This window comes from Poromitra crassiceps (assembly GCF_964638095.1).
Source record: "Poromitra crassiceps genome assembly, chromosome: 23".
NCBI classification, from domain to species: domain Eukaryota; kingdom Metazoa; phylum Chordata; class Actinopteri; order Beryciformes; family Melamphaidae; genus Poromitra; species Poromitra crassiceps.
Genome location: NC_139639.1, coordinates 9,973,803 through 9,989,909, shown reverse-complemented (window position 1 = coordinate 9,989,909; position 16,107 = coordinate 9,973,803). Strand labels below are relative to the sequence as shown.

General features: G+C 45.9%; 1 protein-coding gene and 1 long non-coding RNA gene across 2 annotated transcripts in view; one reads left to right on the top strand and one right to left on the bottom strand.

Annotated features, from left to right (window-relative positions):
* Positions 1-3,229: 3,229 nt before the first annotated feature.
* On the bottom strand, positions 3,230-6,505 carry LOC310797450. Its single transcript, XR_014553730.1, has 3 exons — positions 6,344-6,505; positions 5,682-5,870; positions 3,230-4,086 (listed from the first exon to the last, which is right to left on the bottom strand). It is a non-coding gene; the product is annotated as an uncharacterized lncRNA (long non-coding RNA).
* A 337-nt stretch (positions 6,506-6,842) lies between these two features.
* Positions 6,843-16,107, top strand: part of dnaaf11 (dynein axonemal assembly factor 11) — a 38,718-nt gene continuing 29,453 nt past the window's right edge. The window contains exons 1-6 of the mRNA XM_083658875.1: positions 6,843-6,900; positions 7,617-7,784; positions 8,434-8,511; positions 9,087-9,259; positions 9,404-9,654; positions 10,515-10,688. Of these exons, the coding sequence (XP_083515001.1) occupies positions 6,891-6,900; positions 7,617-7,784; positions 8,434-8,511; positions 9,087-9,259; positions 9,404-9,654; positions 10,515-10,688 (854 nt within the window). The 5' untranslated portion in view covers positions 6,843-6,890. The remainder of the gene's footprint in view (positions 6,901-7,616; positions 7,785-8,433; positions 8,512-9,086; positions 9,260-9,403; positions 9,655-10,514; positions 10,689-16,107) is intronic.

Genomic DNA, 16,107 nt, shown 5'->3' with positions numbered 1-16,107 from the left:
TCAATGTTTTTCCCTGTCTGACGTCTGTGTTGGACTGCTCTCTCTCTCTCTCTGTCTCTCTCTGTGTCTGTCTCTCTCTCTCTGGCTGTCTCTGTCTCTCTCTCTGTCTGTCTCTCTCTCTCTGGCTGTCTCTGTCTCTCTCTGTGTCTCTCTGTCTCTCTCTGTCTGTCTCTCTCTCTCTGTCTGTCTCTGTGCCTCTCTCTGTGTCTCTGTGTCTCTCTCTCTGTCTCTCTCTCTCTCTGTCTCTGTGTGTGTGTGTGTCTCTATCTCTCTCTCTCTGCACATTGTCCAGTGGAAGCACAAACAAAATGCCATTTATAATCTGTACAATAGACGCACACAGAAACACTGACTGACGCTCACTCATTCAGTGCACACAGACACAAGGTGTTGGTGTCACACAGACACAAGGTGTTGGCGTCACACAGACACAAGGTGTTGGTGTCACACAGACACAAGGTGTTGGCGTCACACAGACACAAGGTGTTGGCGTCACACAGACACAAGGTGTTGGCGTCACACAGACACAAGGTGTTGGCGTCACACAGACACAAGGTGTTGGCGTCACACAGACGCAAGGTGTTGGTGTCACACAAACACAAGGTGTTGGTGTCACACAGACACAAGGTGTTGGCGTCACACAGACACAAGGTGTTGGCGTCACACAGACACAAGGTGTTGGCGTCACACAGACACAAGGTGTTGGTGTCACACAGACACAAGGTGTTGGTGTCACACAGACACAAGGTGTTGGCGTCACACAGACACAAGGTGTTGGCGTCACACAGACACAAGGTGTTGGTGTCACACAGACACAAGGTGTTGGCGTCACACAGACACAAGGTGTTGGCGTCACACAGACACAAGGTGTTGGCGTCACACAGACACAAGGTGTTGGTGTCACACAGACACAAGGTGTTGGTGTCACACAGACACAAGGTGTTGGCGTCACACAGACACAAGGTGTTGGCGTCACACAGACACAAGGTGTTGGCGTCACACAGACACAAGGTGTTGGCATCTTGGCGAGGCTTGTTTGCCGGCTTGGCTGTCGATATTTTGCACCCATTAGTTTTCTACCTCCTCACCCCGAAACTCCAAGTATTCATTGTTTCTGCCAGAATTAAACTTTTCGAGTAGAAAAGTCTCTCAAACAGCAGCAGGTACTGTAGCCTGTAACTGTTCTAGCCTTGTGACCCACATTTTTTCTTAGTCATTAAGTCACAATCCAAATTTCAGATTTTTTGTCATGCCTATATCTTTTTTAAACAAGTTGAAACTGCTGGTGGCCATGCCAGTTTTTCCTTTGACAAAATGTTGCTTAGGTTGGAGCTTTATTTAGCCGCCTTCTCGATCAGCTAGCATGAGATGGTTGGTAGCAATGGCTGCCCTAGGTCTCCTAGTTATAGCCAGGCCAGAGGCATAATGGTTTCGGGTTGTCCGTCCGTCCGATGTTCGTTAACGCGACATCTGAGGAACGCCTTGACAGAATTTCTTCAAATTTGCCTCAACCGTCCACTTGGACTCAAGAATGAACTGATTAGATTTTGGTGGTCAAAGTTCAAGGTCACTGTAACACCTCACGAACGCCATTTCCAAGCTCGTTAACGCGGTGTCTGAGGAATGCCTTCACGGAATTTCTTCCAATTTGGCTCAAACGTCGACTTGGACTCAAGGATGAACTGATTAGATTTTGGTGGTTAAAGGTCCCCGCTCATTTCATGCTCGTTAAGGCGATATCTCAGGAACGCCTTGACGGAATTTAATGTGACACTAAACTCTCCATTGAAATGCTGTAGCCTACTGTGCATTCACACTGAGTCACATGACCAAGTCCACTCCAGTCCATTCACTTCCTCTACAGCCGAGCAACCAGGAAACGTGATGTGTGGACACTAAACCAGCGTCTCGCAACAGCCAATCATATTTCAGCTTCCTCGTTTCTGTACTGTATGTGGTGTACCTCATCTACATCATGGGTGTAATCTGCGTGCTGAGTGCAAAATGGAGAAGTTGACTCCAGCTTTATTGTATGCATTGCAGCAGATTGTATGTCCTATGTTTAAGCCTACAGAACTGGTTTATGGTTTTGTGGGGGGTCCTCTTTCAACCAAAACTCCAGACCAAGTTCCCTATCTCAGGGGTTTTCAAAGTCTCGGACTGTGGGCCTCCCCTCACTCAGACAAAGCCCCCATCAGCATTATGTTATTTGATGTCATTGCTATTCAACAAATTGAGCCAAGATAGTCTGATATTGCTGTCAACATGCTTCAGCTTCAGACTGCACCAAATACATACAACGTCTGACTGAAGGCATATATTTGTTTCACAGTCAACTTCCCCAAAACTACTGTATCTCTGAACTATCTCTTTAACAAAATGTCCTTTTGATAACTAATGTGATATTTTCCTACTTCCATTCACTGAGCCTCCCCTGAAACTGTTTTGAGCGCCCCTGGGGAGGCATGCCCCCCACTTTGAAAGCCCCTGCCCTATCTACTCTGTTTAGCCGGTGCTCTCCCTTGTAGAGCTGTGTAGCTCTGGTGCCCTCCAGTGGCCGTGTGCTGGAAACATTCACAAAGTGTTGCCTATAGCCAGCCTCTTAGCGGTCAGCCTGTAGTAGAAAGTAACAGCTGCAGTCAGATCAGAGGTGATGATATCTGATATTTAATGAAATCCATATAGTCGCCTTTCATGATATATCCACAAAGCAACATGTGGGTCTGAGCCTAGTTTGGTCTCTATTTACCATCTAAACAATGGCAGGACACATGAATGCTGTTCACTCACACAATAGAAACAAACATTCACCACAAAAGCAGCACACACAAATCTATTGAAAATCCAGTGAAAGACACACACACAAAACACACTCACTCTCACACACACACACACAAGCCTGCTGACATCTACAGCGCGCCGCACACACACACACACGCCTGCTGACATGTACAGCGCGCCGCACACACACACACACACACAAGCCTGCTGACATCTACAGCGTGCCGCACACACACACACACAGGCTACAGAATGACTGCACGACTTATTTCACTCACAATGCTGCAGTTTCAGGAAGAGTCACACTTTTGTAAAATACCCCCCAAAATCACTTGGGCCTAATTTCAGACCGTTGGGACTAAACATTTCAAAACGGTCGCTACGCAAAAATGCAAAAGGACACTTTTTGGACACAAGGTTAACTGATGCACTTTATTTTGAAGTAGTCACAGTGTTTCTGATAGAATTGGGCTTTTTGGTATATTTACAATGTCTCCTCATCTCTGCTTTACTAACTTGATCTTTTACTTTGTAAAGTTCTGGTCATTACGATGAGTCTTTTACTTCACTGAGGGTTAAAACAGGTGTTTTAGTTCATGTATTAATTGCTATCCAGTGAAATTATTTAATGATTTAAGAGGGGGGGGGGTCAAACACACATTAGGGGCTCAGCCCCCCTAAAGTTCTAGAATCGCCCGTGGCGCCCCCGCAGAGCGCCGGGCCCGGCCTCAGAAGCCTTCCCCCCCTCGTCTATGTTACTCTTGAGGGCTGCGAGGAGTCTGGACATCCAGGGCTGCTCCATCGGCTTCCCCTGCATGCTCCCTGGATCAGATACTGCTGCTGGAGCTCCAAACGCTTGCCTGAAGGACATTGTATCCTGCAGCACCTCATGCTCTGGACACTCTATTATAAACTCCAGTCTTTCCTGAAGTATGACAATTAACTTGTGCCAAATCCGAGAGACAGTGGCACTGCAAATGTTGAATCTGAAAGCCAAATCTTGGACTGGAAGATTGAGTTTCAACCGCATCAAGACTAAAATTAACTGTTCAAATTTGGAGAGTGCAGACACAGAGGTAGAGGTGATGCTCGGCTCACATAGTTCAAACAATTGCATCAAAACGGAGAAATTGGGCAATCCGGTGTAAAACTTGGTCTTTTCTTCGTTGTTTTGAAAAGCCTCTTGAGTGAATTGTGTCTCCAGCGCTTTAGTCCTGAGGCAGATCAGATCCTGTGTTGATTGATTCAGAACATCTTCCATCTTGTGTAGAAAGTCCATGGTCAGGTCTGTCTGGCATCCTGCGTCTACATGGAATACATTTGGAAAAGGGGATATGGGAGAAAGATAGGTTAGTTCTATAATGCACAGATTGCATGGAGGTGGTGGTCATCATTTCGGTTAAAGTCCCTGGAAACCAAATGTGAAAATATGTGTTTTGAGTTTCTCACCATAGGAAAATTTGTTATTAACCACCGAGTCAAATTTGAACTCAATTGAATATTGCCTATATAAAATTAGGAGCAGTGATCTCTATGTTCTCAATGCGATTCAACTATGCTGTCAAGGCTATCTATCCTCTGCTGTGAGACTGGCTGCAGCAGGCAGTGTGAGTGGACGTCACAGGGTTACGTCAGTGGTTGCAGACACCTTACATTAATAAGAACAGAAGGCTAATAGGTTGTTCATTGCAACATCAGCGCACAGCAAATCCACCATTTTGGCCTGAAAAAGACACCTCTGATTGGCTGTCATGGATCTATGCTTTTGTCCCATTGGCCATTGAAGCTTTTTTCAGGCAAAAATGGCAGCAGCGCTGTTGTCAAAAACATATCAACTCTTGCCTTCAATACTCTCTGCAAGTAGGAAACAAGCTGTAGAGATTCCAGGAATAAGGGGAAAAAAGTCCTGTGTGCGGCTCCGTCGTATAGACACTGAGCTTTCCCACTGGGTATATGACGATGTCCGGCACTGCCTCTTTGGCCATTTATTTGGATCCTAGACCATCTCCACAGTGAGTGAGTACGCTTCACTTTCTGCAACCAGTTCTGCTCCGCCCACGAAAATACATAATCATCGTTTGCAAACAAAAAAAGGTCTATAGCCAATGAGTTGAGCAAGCTGCTTGGCACGCTCAAACCATATATGGACAGGGAGCAGCCCAGGCTCCACTCGCTCAGACAGACACTAGACCGTGATTTCCGGCGCATTGAGTGTGATCTTTGCCCGAGACCCATGAATGTCATAGAAATCACAGAAAATAGCCCACCAACAGATACAAAAACATGAGCATAATGTGTTTAATTTACATACAAAGAACTGACGCGTCTGGGTAGTTTAGTGGTAGATTCCCTGCCTACCAACACGAGGGTGGCAGGTTCGCACCCCCGTGTTACCTCCGGCTTGGTTGGGTGTCCATACAGGCACAATTGGCTGCGTCTGCGGGTGGGAAGTCAGATTAAGGGCATGTGTCCCGGTTGCTGCACTAGCGCCTCCTCTGGTCGGTCGGGGGGGGGGCTGTTTAGTGCGGAAGAGAACCGGTGGGAATAGCGTGATCCTCCCACGTGCTACGTCCTGCCAGTGAAGCTCCCCGCTGTCAGGTGAAAGGAATTTTCTGAGGGATATGGTTGTAACATGATGAGCCCTAAGTACCGCCCACTTCAACCCCAGCATCAGCAAACAGTAAAAACAGGGAAATGGCAATATGTAGGATTTGGGTTGAAACTAATGTCTACAACTTTTTCATGCTTACAATTAGGCACTTAAGACATATTTTGAAGGTTTTGGTGCATTTTGCTCATCAAGGTCTTTAAATTCTGTGGTAAAGAAAGTGACATACATTAGTTCGCAACTTGGCACATACTTAAGCTAACATGGAGGCTCTGTGCATTATTTCATTTACCTTTGTGTTTCATTTCTGGGCTCTTTGATCCTTTTCTGAGGTCCAGCAATGTCGCTGCTGCATCGCACGCGAACTCTGTGGGCTCTTTCTTAACTGCTTTTCTGGTCACTGGTTTAGCTAGCTCATAACCAAGATTAACCGTAGGAGCCCAGTCTATAGAGTTGACATCTTCCAGAGCACTCGGGCAGCCTAAACAAAAGAAATAGCAAAGTGATAACATTCCATCTATCTATCATATATTTATACACACTATTACACAGAGATGTGACATCTCCTTCTCAAACAGCTGGAATACAGACATCTTAGTCTGTATTCTGTATTAGACAGTTTAGTTGTCGGTTTCACTTGACAGTGACACTTTCCCATCCCAAGTAACATTACTGGAGGAGAGTTCATCGTTTCGTTTACCATATTAAAGAAATAAAATAAAAATAAATACTGGCTGGGTCATTTCACCAGTGAGTGTGGGTGGGGCGCTAATGCATGTTTTGATTTGTTTACAAACCGCTGTGTTAAACAAAACTGTAGAAGAAGAAAAGCAGCAGACTGTGCAGACTTGTTGATGCCTCGCGTGACGTCGCCTGAAAGTGTTTTCAGTGATGTCGCCACTCTGTGATCAGGTTTGGTCAGTTATTGAGCTAAAGGATTGTTTGTGACCTTACCTTTGACAAAGTGGTCACTGCAGACACGAGCATTGTCAGACTCAGCTCCTCCAGACAACAGATTGAGGTTTTTGATCCATTTCTCCCGCCGCTTTCCAGTCAGGTTTTTTAAGCTGTTTGTTTGCACTTTAGGGATTCTAAAGTAGCTCTTGTTTTTTTCTCGATTCGCCCGGTTGGAACAGCCATAAACAGCGCAAACCTTCGGCATTTTGCGTGCTTTCCTATCGCGTATGTAGCCTGCTATGGCTGGTTGCTATGTCTCTCGCCCCCTGAACCCGCTGTTGCCTTCAGGTGCTCCTCGTACGCTCCTTTTTCCGAGGTTGGGGGGCGTAAACATGACTGATCGAGCCTTCAAATGCTTTTGGTATGAAATAATAACGAAATGAACAAAACGGACTTTCATTGTTCTGTTTCCCGGCTGTGTTTATCACATTGACTGTATATTTATCATGACGGACGATCATTTGAAGCTAATCTCTTTTTTCCGACAGCACTAGAAGGCAGCATCATTGTGGTTTCTACAGCAACGCTTGACAACAACAGAAAGATGGTCTACAGTAAGTTGGAAAAGTTAAGATAATTGGTGTTAGCTAATAATAAATAAATAAAAACAAGGCAGAAGAAGAAACATTACACAACATTTCCCTGTATTTGTACTGCAGCTACATCTTTGTTATATATAAAAATAGATGTGAAGTTGAAATTGAATGGGGAGTCATTTTGACACCGTAGCTTGTTAGCATTATGCACCTGAATTAGCTAGGTGGTCAGTGTTAATTAGCCAGACATCCAAACAACTGATGGTTTAATAATATATGATGGCGATTGGCGAAGCTGAGCCTATATCTAAATCTACATTATTATAGGCTACTGCTGCTGCTGCTCCTACTACTACTACTACTAGGCCTAGTGCTGCTAAATACTAGTTATAGGGTACTACTACTAGCTAACCCCTAATCCGAATTTCCCCACGGGGATTAATAAAGTGATTTTACTATACTACTATAGGCTACTACTGTAGTATCAATACTAATATTACACTTACTATTTCAGATAATAAATGACATTAAACATCAAATCAGTTACATTCAAGAAAAGAGTCTGTCATCACTGACTGAGGCTGCTTTTGTTGGTATCCTCAATGCTACAAATCATACTTGACCCCTGTGTGTGTGTGTGTGTGTGTGTGTGTGTGTGTGTGTGTGTGTGTGTGTGTGTGTGTGTGTGTGTGTGTGTGTGTGTGTGTGTGTGTGTGTGTGTGTGTGTGTGTCAGTCACAGAGGAACTGGTCCGCCGGCGGGCTGAACATAACGCCTGTGAGATGTTCTCCCTGGAGGAGGTGTCTCTCCACCAGCAAAACATTGAGAAGATGGAGCACCTGGAACGCTGGTGCAGAGAGCTCAGGATCCTCTACCTGCAGAACAACCTCATCCCCAGGATAGGTCAGACACATGGCTGCTCAAACATGCTGACAAATCCAATTTTGATATTTGACAAAATATTGAAATTGCAGCCTGGTCGCCAGAGTAAAACGTTGGTGTTGTATGTTTCTGGATACATACAATATCAACATTTCTGAATGAAAAAATATGTTGCATATCAACATTTCAACCAGTCCTCCAATCACAGGAGCATTTCCAATGTAAAACAACTTGGGTATAATGTGTGACTCATATCATCAGAGGTTTTTCTTGTCATAAATATTTTAAAACTTTAAAATTGTTTGAAGAAAAGTGATTCTGTGAAAATATATATATAAAAAGATGGGAGTGCAGATTTACTGAGATTGTCTGAGATTGATGAAAGGTTTTCAGTCATGAACCAATGATTAGCTGCAGCTCTAAAACTACTTTTTCACAAATGCAGTTTGGATCAAACTCTCAATGAAGAAATTAACTGCAGCCTCCAAGGTCTCAAAACTGCACAAGTGCATATTACCACTTAGATTTTTCTTTCTGATTAATTGTTCAGTTCTAGGCGAGACATAGTTCCATGGTTCCTTTGCCAGCTGTATGACTTTAACTTTACATTTTCTCCTTTCATGCTTGTTTTATAATTCAGTAAAAGCAATACCCTGTTTCTTCCCCTCAGAAAATGTTGGCCGCTTGAAGAAGCTGGAGTATCTGAACCTTGCCTTGAACAACATTGAAGTAATTGAAAATCTTGAGGGTCAGTATGTTCAATTTTGTGCAAGAATAGAAATTGAAGTTTTGATATATTTTTTTCACTTAATGTTTGTATAGGTTTAACACAGCACAGTCGAGAAGTGTTCACACATTCAATCCCCTCTCTTTTGTTGTCTGTGAGCGTCGGTAAAGCTGCTGCTTCTCAGTATAAAACATCTCAGTGGTGTAACAGTCATGAACCTTTGATCCGTGTCTCAAACTGTGACATGTTGAGTCCTTGAATTTGATTTGATTTGATCTTTATTTATCTCAAACAGTTCAAGCATATAAAATCACAGTAAAGACAAAATTGAACTATAAACAAAAAAAAGTCAGTCTTCACCAAAAATGTGACTCGACACAGCTGACGTGAACAGCGCAAGTATAAATAATGTTGATGGTAAGATAACAGGAGAGAGTGAAAGCTATGCCCAAGTATCTTCTAGTCATTGAAATCCTAGTGAAATCACACAATTTACTCATTTTGCTGGGGACTGACGATCGAGTATATAGTTGTAGGTGCCGTCGGCAAGCCTCCAAGTCGAGGCTGATGTTGTAGCATGTCCCCCCCCCTCGCAGGCTGTGAGAGTCTGCAGAAGCTGGACCTGACGGTGAACTTTGTGGGCCGGCTGAGCAGCGTGCAGACGCTCGGACACAACATCCACCTGACCGAGCTGTTCCTGGTGGGAAACCCCTGCTCCCAGTACCAGGGCTACAGGCAGTATGTGGTGGCCTCTCTGCCCCAGCTCAAGGTAACTTACCTTAACCTTACTGTGGTCGTCCTGAGGTCTGAAGACTAAATGTAACTGGGCCTTTAGGATTAGAACATCTATAGTTATAGTTATTATAGTTCTGCTCCAGGAGGAAAGTTTTGAGGTGTGTGTCTGTGTCCGCAGTGGCTGGACGGGACGGAGATCAGCCGGTCGGAGCGAATCCGGGCTGGACAAGGCCTGGGGGAGGTGGGGAGACAGATCCAGCAGCAAGAGCAGGAGTACCAGAGGAGGAGAGCCCAGGAGAGAGGGGAGGCCCAGGAGAGAGGGGAGGCCCAGGAGAGAAGGGAGGCCCAGGGGAGAGAGAACAATGCTGGCCAGAGAGAGAGGAAACCAGGCTTTGATGGACGCTGGTACACCCACATCAACAACACAGAGTAGGCAGAGACACAGACTCCCCTGCACCTCAGTAGGCAGAGACACAGACTCCCCTCCACCTCTAACTTGACATTGTTCCTACGCAGGTCTGGAAAAGTATTCAAATAAATTTGATCATTTCCAGGTCTTGAATAGTTTTAAAATGGAAACTGTGTAGGAACCCTGCCAATCATCTCACTATTCTGATATTTGTGGCTGACGCTGGCTGTGAAGAACAATCTTCATCTATACAGTGATATGAGCTAGTTAGCATCATCTATACAGTGATATGAGCTAGTTAGCATCATCTATACAGTGATATGAGCTAGTTAGCATCATCTATACAGTGATATGAGCTAGTTAGCATCATCTATACAGTGATTATGACCTAGTTAGCATAATCTATACAGTGATATGAGCTAGTTAGCATCATCTATACAGTGATATGAGCTAGTTAGCATCATCTATACAGTGATATGACCTAGTTAGCTTCATCTATACAGTGATATGACCTAGTTAGCATCATCTATACAGTCATATGACCTAGTTAGCATAATCTATACAGTCATATGACCTAGTTAGCATCATCTATACAGTGATATGACCTAGTTAGCATCATCTATACAGTGATATGAGCTAGTTAGCATCATCTATACAGTGATATGACCTAGTTAGCATCATCTATACAGTGATATGAGCTAGTTAGCATCATCTACACAGTGATATGAGCTAGTTAGCAGAGATCTCTATCTGTGAAGCAGATTGAGCACCAGACACAATCTTCAAAACAAATCAAGTTCTGAGAGAAATGATGGCATCTTTTCATTGAAATGTGAAGGAATGAAGCTTGACAGCTTATTCTTTGATGCCGCTTCTTTAGTCCAGGGCTGGAGGAGAACAAGGAGAACCAGGCGGTGTCGGAGGAGGAGGTCACAGAGGAGAAGTCGAGCCTGGACTCGGAGAAGGAGTTCTGGGAGACGCCGTGCTCCTTCACCCCCGAGTCTCGCCTGGAGGCTCACCGCCACCTGGAGGAGCAGAAGAGACCAAAGGAGAAGTAAGAGCCGTTCTCTGTTATCTGTTATCTGTTATCTGTAAGGGAGCAACACACACACCCAAGCAGAGGCTGGTCCACACAGCTGTCCATGCAGAGGCTGGTCCACACAGCTGTCCAAGTTATTTGTAAGGGAGCAACACACACACCCAAGCAGAGGCTGGTCCACACAGCTGTCCAAGTTATTTGTAAGGGAGCAACACACACACCCAAGCAGAGGCTGGTCCACACAGCTGTCCAAGCAGAGGCTGGTCCACACAGCTGTCCAAGCAGAGGCTGGTCCACACAGTTGTGGACATTGGTAAACAATCTGGCTCTGGTGCTGGAATTCACTGTTGATCCATGAATGAGCTTTGTCACAGTGCAGTTCACCCTTTCGTCCACTGTGTGTCACTGCAACATCAACTATCATTTAAGACCGTGATTCTCAACCTTTTTCATATCAAGGACGGCTAATTTCGTCCACATTAGGGCCCTCATTTGATGAGATGTTCTCTCTCTCACCCACATCTGAGAATATATTTGTTGTCTAGATATGATTTTGTCCAGAATTCCATGTCTGTATTGTAGGTCAAGAGATAACCGAGAAACTATGATCAAAACAGTCATTCTACTGCATTCTCTAACTGTGTTCATTTCTTGTAAATGAAATAATTGTGACGTTTAATAATTACTCAATTTGCCCTGGTGGTCTGGAAAAGTGTTGGAAAAGGCCTCAAATCCTTTACTTGAGTAAAAGTAGCAATACCATCATGGAATCATACTTTGAAAATTGAAATCAATCATTACCTGAAATTAAAAGTTGACTTCAGTAAAAGTCTATGGGATGAATTAATATGACATCAGGACAACAACAAAAGTACTTCCAGGTGCCACTGCAGCAGAAACTAGTATGAAATAAAGATGAACAGCTGTGAAACGTTAACTCAAAAACGATGCATCACATCGCTAATATTTTGACATTGTGAGTGAGAGCAGAAGTAGCTAAACGGTCCGATATATATGTATGTAGTGTGGATCCTGTGATAAAGTCAGCCAGGGGGCGCTGCAGCTCTGCTCAGATCAACAGCAGATCAGCCCACGGTGTGAATAAACAGGCCCCTACCTGCCTGAAGGCTGAGGCTAGCTGACAGGCAGAAGAATGGACATTTCTGATTGATGTGCGTGGATGAGATAGATGGGTGGAGATCTGCTCTCGACAGCACATGCGATAATGTGCAGTATATCATTGAAGGTGTATTTGAATAGATAGCCACTGCTTAAATAAAATCACAGTTACAATGATGATTGCTACCAGCATAATTAAAGAGAAATATGGTATTTCTAGTGTAACCGGAGTCCCTGGTTGGGAAAATAGCAGTACAGGCTGGATAATGCTGGAGATATTGAATGACAAATTTCAGGTAATGATTTTTTTTTTGTGCAAAATTATTATCTAGCATTTTGGGGGGAAGTAGGACCTCCAATATTGGTGCATTAATGTGCTCCTTGGATGCTCCTACTTCCCAGTTGTGAAGTCGTAATTAAGACCAAGTAGCCTGGTTAAAACCATCCGGATCCGTGAACTCACATTCCATTTCATTCTGCAGTTCCCTGAAACTAAACTCACATTCTGTTTCATTCTGCAGTTCCCTGAAACTAAACTCACATTCTGTTTCATTCTGCAGTTCCCTGAAACTAAACTCACATTCTGTTTCATTCTTCAGTTCCCTAAAACTAAACTCACATTCTGTTTCATTCTGCAGTTCCCTGAAACTAAACTCACATTCTGTTTCATTCTGCAGTTCCCTGAAACTAAACTCACATTCTGTTTCATTCTGCGGTTCCCCGAAACTAAACAGAATGTGAGTTCACGAATCCGGATGGTTTTAACCAGGCTACCATTCAAGTGCTCTTGGGCAGAAAGAGCAAAAAACATGGACGCCAGAAGTAAGGTTGTTTTCTCGTGGTTGGTGTTCTCTTACCAAAAGCGAGGTTGTGGTTGCCATTTTGTTGTCCCGAAAAGTCACCCAACGTCACAACTCGGAAACTCGGGTATCCTCGAAATTTCCCGGTTTTCCACTCCACTTAAATAGGGGTAATGCGGTATATCCGAGGAGCACATGCAGCACATGGCCACTAGAGGCTGTGTTATGTCACCTAAGTAGTGATTGTGTTTCTATGAGTAAGGCAGCTGAAGTGAAGTCTAACTGGGAGTTTTTATGAACACATCGTCCTCAGGTTTGAGCTGCTATTACCCATTTCTCCCTGACTCAGCTGTTTGATAGAGCTTCCTAAATAAAAATATACATTTAGGGAAGCGTCTTTATAGCGCAGAGCGCCACACTTTGACCTTGCAGAGTCAACAGTATAAATATGGCTTGTAATAAATGGAGAGCGAGGTGGTGCAGGGGAACAGAGAGAGAGGTGGTGCAGGGGAACAGAGAGAGAGGTGGTGCAGGGGAACAGAGAGAGAGGTGGTGCAGGGGAACAGAGAGAGAGGAGAGAGGTGGTGCAGGGGAACAGAGAGAGAGGTGGTGCAGGGGAACAGAGAGAGGTGGTGCAGGGGAACAGAGAGAGAGGTGGTGCAGGGGAACAGAGAGAGAGGTGGTGCAGGGGAACAGAGAGAGAGGTGGTGCAGGGGAACAGAGAGAGAGGTGGTGCAGGGGAACAGAGAGAGAGGTGGTGCAGGGGAACAGAGAGAGAGGTGGTGCAGGGGAACAGAGAGAGAGGTGGTGCAGGGGAACAGAGAGAGAGGTGGTGCAGGGGAACAGAGAGAGAGGTGGTGCAGGGGAACAGAGAGAGAGGTGGTGCAGGGGAACAGAGAGAGAGGTGGTGCAGGGGAACAGAGAGAGAGGTGGTGCAGGGGAACAGAGAGAGAGGTGGTGCAGGGGAACAGAGAGAGAGGTGGTGCAGGGGAACAGAGAGAGAGGTGGTGCAGGGGAACAGAGAGAGAGGTGGTGCAGAGGAACAGAGAGAGAGGTGGTGCAGGGGAACAGAGAGAGAGGTGGTGCAGGGGAACAGAGAGAGAGGTGGTGCAGGGGAACAGAGAGAGAGGTGATGCAGGGGAACAGGCGTTAGGGTGATGGAGTGATAAAAGTTTGATCTCTGAATCTTTTCAAATGGATACTTGGCTGCCCTCTGTCTCACCCCAACTCATCCCCACACACACACACACACACACACACGCACGCACACACACACACACGCACGCACGCACGCACGCACGCGCACGCACGCACGCACGCGCACGCACGCACGCACGCACGCACGCACACACACACACACACGCGCGCGCACACACACACGCACGCACGCACGCACGCACGCACGCACGCACGCACGCACGCACACACACACACACACACACACACACACACACGCACGCACGCACGCACACACACATCTCTCTGTGTCTGTCTGCCCAGTGCCCACACACACACTGCAACAGGAAGTGAGAAATGACCACCAGCCACTGACCAAATGCTGGTATTATTTGAAACCCGTCTATACGACACCAGGCGTCTCCCTCCAGTGCAACTCATCTGTTGTGATAAAGCAGACGGTGAGCTGGGAGTTTGTGAAAATGAGCCTACTTCTCATTTTGATCTATGACCTCAGTAAACACTTTGCTACTGAGTTTATGTCTCAATCACTAGTTTCAAGTCTTCTTCAACACAGCATCATGTTCATTTAGTACATTATGTTCCCATTTAGAGTCAAATAATGTTTTGGGGTGTGATTGACAGGTCGCCTGTCCAGTCTTCTTCTTTTCGTTTCTTTGAAGCATGGTGTTATATGACAGTTTCCCATTTCTTTACACAGTTCTTTGCGTGTTTATTAAACTCTGCAAGGTCTTCTGAGCTGCAAGGGTTGGGCAGCAGAGGGCAGACAAGGCAGTGCTCCATAGTGTGGTCTGCTTCTCCACATTCACAGGTGGTTGGGCCAGTCATGTAGCCCCATCTGGGGATCATGGTAGAAGCGTTCACGTCGCGATCCCCGTCAGGAAATACTTGGTATTACCTGCGAATTCTACCAAACACTTTGAAGCAGAGCGGAAAGACGATGTCTAGAAGCTCAAAAAATGCCTGTCCAGTAATCACACAGCTCGCCGATCATGGACCAATAGCAGGCGGCTCTTCTTACGTCACTTCTGGCTCCAAATAGCCAAGATGGCGACGTTGAAAATGCCAACCGTGAGGCTTCAAAACGTGAGTCCAAAAACCATTGGGTGACGTCACGGTAGCTACGTCATGGTAGCTACGTCACGGTAGCTACGTCACTGTAGCTACATCACTACGTCACGGTAGCTACGTCACGGTAGCTACGTCACTGTAGCTACGTCACGGTAGCTACGTCGCTACGTCACTGTAGCTACGTCACGGTAGCTACGTCACTGTAGCTACGTCACTGTAGCTACGTCGCTACGTCACGGTAGCTACGTCACGGTAGCTACGTCACGGTAGCTACGTCGCTACGTCACTGTAGCTACGTCACTGTAGCTACGTCACTGTAGCTACGTCACGGTAGCTACGTCACTGTAGCTACGTCACTGTAGCTACGTCACGGTAGCTACGTCACGGTAGCTACGTCACGGTAGCTACATCACGGTAGCTACGTCACGGTAGCTTACATAGACTCTATGTGATGAAGACATCAAGTTAACATGGCGTCCATATGATGATACGGTCTATGTGATAAAGTGAACATGGCGTCCCCAGCTGGCTGTCTAACAGGCTGTCAGCCTCTCGTTCAGCGGGGGCGGGGCTGATAGACTGCTGTGACCGGCGACCCTCCACAGGGCGCCGCTAAACACTCGGCACCGCGCGCCCACCGCCATTCATCTGCTGCTCACCACGCTTAATGGATGGACACATTAAAGTGTGTTTGTGCGTGTGTGTTTGTGTAGGTGTGTGTGTGTGTGTGTGTGTGTGTGTGTTTGTGTGTATACTGTGTGTGCGTGCGTGTGTGCTTCTGTCACAGTCTGGTTGGTGTGGCTAATGGAGCGATGGGCTGTACAGCAGATGGTAATGAGAAGTGCAGCGTCAGCATCTGTCATAGTAACAACATGCCTGAGTCTGGGATGGAGGTCTGGAGGAAACATGAGAGTCAGGGATGGAGGTCTGGAGGAAACATGTGAGAGTCAGGGATGGAGGTCTGGAGGAAACATGTGAGAGTCAGGGATGGAGGTCTGGAGGAAACATGAGAGTCAGGGATGGAGGTCTGGAGGAAACATGTGAGAGTCAGGGATGGAGGTCTGGAGGAAACATGTGAGAGTCAGGTATGGAGGTCTGGAGGAAACATGTGAGAGTCAGGGATGGAGGTCTGGAGGAAACATGTGAGTCAGGGATGGAGGTCTGGAGGAAACATGTGAGAGTCAGGGATGGAGGTCTGGAGGAAACATGTGAGAGTCAGGGATGGAGGTCTGGAGGAAACATGTGAG